This window comes from Gnatocerus cornutus, chromosome 8 (genome assembly GCF_029298725.1).
Source record: "Gnatocerus cornutus isolate USDA-ARS CGAHR chromosome 8, icGnaCorn1.1, whole genome shotgun sequence".
In the NCBI taxonomy this organism is placed as follows: Eukaryota; Metazoa; Arthropoda; class Insecta; order Coleoptera; family Tenebrionidae; genus Gnatocerus; species Gnatocerus cornutus.
Window position 1 is genome coordinate 1,974,634 of NC_142240.1, and position 5,535 is coordinate 1,980,168.

The 5,535-nt window shown below is 37.1% G+C and overlaps 1 protein-coding gene across 1 annotated transcript; it reads right to left on the reverse strand.

Annotated features, from left to right (window-relative positions):
• Positions 1 to 654: 654 nt before the first annotated feature.
• LOC148169362 (uncharacterized) lies at positions 655 to 1,457 on the reverse strand. The gene is made up of 5 exons (XM_088044170.1): positions 1,438 to 1,457; positions 1,331 to 1,396; positions 1,227 to 1,274; positions 1,165 to 1,180; positions 655 to 1,080 (listed from the first exon to the last, which is right to left on the reverse strand). Exons 1-5 carry the CDS (start codon positions 1,455 to 1,457, stop codon positions 655 to 657), a joined length of 576 nt encoding a protein of 191 aa, XP_087900296.1.
• Positions 1,458 to 5,535: the final 4,078 nt, after the last annotated feature.

The window sequence follows — 5,535 nt, forward strand, 5'->3', positions numbered from 1 at the left end:
TTCTATTCTCCGTTCTTGCAAAAGGAATAAAATTAAGCCAAATTGCACATGCTTTAAAAAGAGTAACACACTTGACCAAACTTAAACCGAAATCGGAAGATTGGCGATAAATCCTTGTTAAAATCAAACCTGAGGAACGAAGTTTTTGTAAATGTTAAGTAACACCCAAGAGAAGTAAAATACATATAACAGTTAAAAAACTATCAGGCCAACTTTTGTAACGGCGGACGTCAGAAATCGAAACAAATACACTGCTTCGTGCGATGGTTCACACAAAAAAATATTGTTATCATTTTAAAAAGGCTTCTTGAAGGTTTAAACTGCAGTTTACATGCTCTGCGACACTTGTTAGGTTAGATATTAACTTGTCAAAATACACTTGAAGTTAGCGTTTAACAAAAATATGTGGCAACAGCGCTTGACGTGTTAGGGAGAATCAAAATACCAACCTCAATGAGATCGCTGAAAAATTACTTACAAAATTATTTATTTATCGTTTGAGAGTCAAAAAGGCAAGCAATGTGTTAAGGCAGACTTAAGTCATAAAATAGTGTCGCTCCTTTGGCAAAATTTCGTCCACGGGACCGGTAATACAGAGAAATAAAATGGTCATGTGATGTAAACAAACGAAATGCTCGGTACCAATAATTATCGTTAGAAGATCCAAAATCGCACCGTTGATGTTTTAAACCCCGAGTCACAAAACATTTTTGCCGAAACGATGGCCCTTGCCAAACACCTATTTGCGTTATTTTCGATGACGTAAATGCTGTTTTTTGATAATGAAAATTTGTTATAACTTACGGCTAGGCCATCAGTGGCCAATGGAAAGCGTTTACCCACAGGTGGATGCACGCAATCAACCCGAATGTTTAAGACACCGTTTATAAAGAAGGATGCGTTGCTTTGAAGCACCTTACTAATGATTTCCATGAGGACATCGGTGGTGTACTGTGACAGCATCCTGAATGACACATAAATGGGTTTAACCGGATGGTCGCTATTTTCGATCACGATACCGACAATGTCCGATTGAGAGAACCCTCGACACATATGCAGAAATAATTCTTCAATGGCGTACTGAAAAGAGGAGTTGATAAGTATAGAGTAATGAAATTTTACATTATTTTTCCTAGCCGTAACCACACAAATGGATCATCATACAGGTTTCTTTTCTAATCTTGAATATCATGCGACGTCCAGTAATAGAAAATTTCTTAACATACTGCTCGCAGTCACCTAAATTTTCCAAGTAAGCAAGCGAAATTTCCTCGCTTGCATATGGTTTCCATTGTTTTACATAAACAAAAGAAAAAGTAGTATTTTATACAATAAGTGGCTAAAATAGTGCTTTTTTATGGGTGGGCCATTTATATGCACGAGCCGAAGACGAGTGCTATAAAGCCCACAAGTAAAAAAAAGCCACGTGTTGCATACAATACTTTTTGTACGACCATAATTTTACATAATTCTTCTTAAGAATTCTAACGATTTTTATTCAAGTCAAATTTATAAACTATGAATGGAACGTAAGCTACTTTAAATAAAAATGAAGAATCGCGCATCCAAAGCTTTTTCTGGATGCGAAGAATGGTCCACCATGTCGGCAACTTTCTGAAAACGGACAGGAATTTCCTGAACTTAATCCACTCGTCATTGTTGATGTTACTAAGGAAAAGTTGTCAACAACCTAAATTTGCAACACAAAACGTGCACAAAACACGATCAGTGATAGCGAAACAGATTTTTTTGTACTCCTCCTGAAATTAAACAAGAAGCAAATGATGCATCCCTCGAATTTGTTACCAGGAAAGTCACGTATTTTATACGAAAAAGAGAATGAAGGATTTAAGCAGTGGTGCGAACAGAAGACCGCAAGCAAAATATCGGAATCCGTTTTTCTAGCGTACTTGAGTGAGAAGTCGAGAACATGCAAATCTTCAACTTTGCGGTTTAAATTCTCAACGCTAAAGTCATTATTATACGTTAAGAAGCATGTTGATATGACTAAATACTATAAACTAAAGGCATTTTTAAAGAAACAGTCTGTCGGCTATCGACCGAAAAGTGTTTTTAGGGAAGATGTGAAAAATTTTCTGTTGAATGCTCCATATGACATGTACTTGCTGTACAAAGTGACGTTAATAATGGGACTAGCAGGGGCTAGTCGTCGGGAAGAACTTTGCAACATGACTATCGATGACATTGTCAAAAATGTTCTCGTCAAGATACCGGATTCTAAGACACATACTGAACGGACATTTACTGCCATAGGTAAGGAAGTTAACGGAATAAATCCACTCAATGTTTACGAAAAATACGCCGTTCTACGTCCGGTTCATGTGAAACACGGACGGTTTTGCCTACAGTATCAGAAAGGAAAATGTACCGTACAATGTGTTATGGATTCACCAGTTTTCCAAAATACCTAGTCTAATAGCTCATTACCTAAAGTTACCTAATCCCAAACGGTACACCGGGCACAGTTTTAGATCTTCGGCATCGTTGCTGGCAAGTTCTGGGACCAGACATCCTAACATTAAATCGACTAGGAGGGTGGAAGTCGTTAAGTGTTGCGGAAGAATACGTGGAAGAAAGTGTCCATACGAAAGTAGATATAGCAAAAAAATCTATTGTTCAAGATTTTTATCACGCCGTGAAAAAAAATTGTTTTAACTCTTCTCGAAAAAGCCATACTTTTGACGTTAGTAGAGAGTGTCAAAAATGTCATTTTAGGTTATGGTCGTACAAAAAAAAGTTTATATTAACACTTGAATGGATAACAAGGTTACTTTACTTGAACTAGCATCTTTTGATGTTGAAGGTTGGGGATTAGTATAAGGATTAAATGCCACAAAGTACGAAATGATATTTTCCTACGACCCATATGAAAGTGGCATTTTCCACACGGTTAAATGACTCCGAAAGTTGATGTTTTCATACATCCATTTCCGAAAGTAAAAGTCACTAGTGTGATATGAATATATCCGCAGAGACCTGTCAAAATTGACAGTTATTTTGAAATACAATGTAGTTCTTGAATTTTTGTCTTAAATATCTAGACGATTCACTGTAAAACAACATGCATAATGGTAAAAATGAATTCGTTAGGTCGTTTCTGACAAGACAATTTTGACAGGTCTGTGCGGATATATTCATATCAGACTAGTGACTTTTACTTTCATAAATTGATGTACGAAAACATCAACTATCTAACTATGTGGAATACGTCACTTTTATTCATATAAAACCTCATGATCGTAAAAAATGATAATTAGAATAGATAAGAAATGAACTATTGTCAAGACTTATGGTTTCTTCCTGATTATGGAAGGTCGTAGGAAAAATAGTGTACACAACTCGTCGGAAAGTGTGTTTCTTGCACTCGTGTAACATATGCACTCGGCTGGCGCCTCGTGCATCAACATTTACACTCGTGCGAAATTGCTCACTTTCCGCACTTGTTATGTAAATATCTAATATGGAGATTTGTGTGTTTGTGGAGTGGTACAAACTTCAAAATATTTCTTCGACAAAATCACCCTGAACTTTGTTGCACCCGTGAGTCCGGTTCGAAGGACCAATGTTTGGACCTTTAAGATCCGACTCGATAGACCATTGTTTGATCGTTGAGGTGCCTTGATGTTGAAGGTATTGTTCGAAGGACCAGGGTATAAAAATACTGTTTTGGAATAACTTGTGTATTTAACCCAATGTGTACATAGGTACCAGTGAAGTTTCTGTTTCTGAGTCTCGTAACGTACTACTTCAACTCTGTACCATTTAAAAAATTATAATTTAACAATAGTGGGGAAACCACCCCTTCTCCGGGGTTGTAGTTACAACTGTACTGCTGGTTGCAACAAACTTGACGAGGACAACTTTTTTTTTGTTTTTTGATTCTGACAACTTTAAGCGTGAACTTTTTGCTTTATTTTAATAATAAAAAAAACAGTAAATCGGGACCAGGCGAGGTTCAAAAAAGTATTCAGTGAGTGAATGGACAAAGAATATGTTTTTATCATAACCGATCATGAAGCTAGATGATGTGTTGGGAGGCCAATCAAAGGTTTTAATGAATGTGTGGAAAGAAGCAAGAGAAAAATACGCAGCCTTCAAGCATCGTACTCAGAAACTTTGATTAATGTAGCTGCGATACATGAAGACCACGATTAACCCGAAACTTTGTCCGCCGATCAGACGTTGGTTTTATTTCTTCAAGCCAACCTGACTAAATATCGGAATAAGGTGATTCGACAAGCGCCATCTTGGGTATCATGTGTTTCCAAGTTATAAAAAAATAATTCTTTCAAGGAAACACTGTTACCCTGAGAATTTAACTCACCATAGATTCGACCAGTCAGACTTTTTTTTTCGAATTAACCAATCACAGCAAACTTATTGCAGTGACAATTCCACGCGGAAATACCCAATCTGTCAGTTCCTTGTCCGTACGTTAAATTCTCATGACGACTATAACTCGAGAGGTCGAAATTGTGACATGACATCAATAATTCCTCTGAAGCTCACAGTCTCAATTAATGACGACTAAAATGGATCAGTTTGGGAAAATGTTCGACCTTCTTCAACAAGACACTGCAGAACCTTTCCAGAAAGAGAGACTTGATTGGTCAAATCTAAAGTAAGTTCAATTCTCCATTAAATAAGTATTAAAATTCGTGGAAAAAATCTAGTCATTACTAACTTAATGGTCGTAGATAATAGTATATTACGCGACATGTGGGGTAAGAAACCAATTACGCACGAGTTAAAAAATGGTGCGCCAGGCAAAGCCTATATTACTGTGACGATAGTAGGCTAGTATGGGAAGAGTAGGCTAGTTTGGAATAATAATAAGTTTTGTTTTTGGACAGTTGTAAAAATAATAAAGAGAAAACGTTACAATTTGGTGGCAGAAGTGGGATTTGTTCGAGTTCGTCGTTGTCTCGTAGTTGTTGAATAAGTTGTTAATGCCCATGACCAGAAGCATGACGTCGGTAGAGTTGCAGGCACAGTTAGCTGCTATTATGGAAATGATGAGGAAAAACACAGAAGAAATCAAGAACAATACCGTTGAGGAAATTAGAAAAGTGGAAGAAACACTAAAACAAGAAAATAGTGAAAGAGTTAGTAAGGAGGAAGAGATGTTAGCGCAAGTAGAGAAAAAGATGACGAAAATGCCACCATCGAAGAGGAGATTAATAGAAAAATGGAAGCTATTGAAGGAGTGCTTTGTAGAAGACTAGGAGAGGCGACTGTTTCTTCGGGTTTATCTGTTAAACCAAGTCCATTCACAGGCAAAGATTCTTGGGATGAATATTACACTCAATTCGAGATTGTTAGTAAAATAAATAATTGGTCGATTAACGAAAAGGCGAATATGCTAGCCGCCATGTTACCGGCTTCCGATCGTTTGGATTATTCAAAACTAACATCTGCCTTAAAACTTCGATTTGGTGATGAACATCTGTCAGAGCTGTTAATATGGCCAACTACATAATAGAAGTCAGTTGCCGCGCGAAGACTTAACTTCCC

What these genes read in the sequence shown, in the direction of transcription:
- LOC148169362 (XM_088044170.1), bottom strand. Translation starts at nt 1,457, where the DNA reads ATGGTCGTACAAAAAGTATT. An exon ending in ATGGTCGTACAAAAAGTATT is followed by an intron (nt 1,397 to 1,437) that starts GTATGCAACACG and finishes TGGGCTTTATAG; the next exon opens with CACTCGTCTTCGGCTCGTGC. An exon ending in CACTATTTTAGCCACTTATT is followed by an intron (nt 1,275 to 1,330) that starts GTATAAAATACT and finishes ACCATATGCAAG; the next exon opens with CGAGGAAATTTCGCTTGCTT.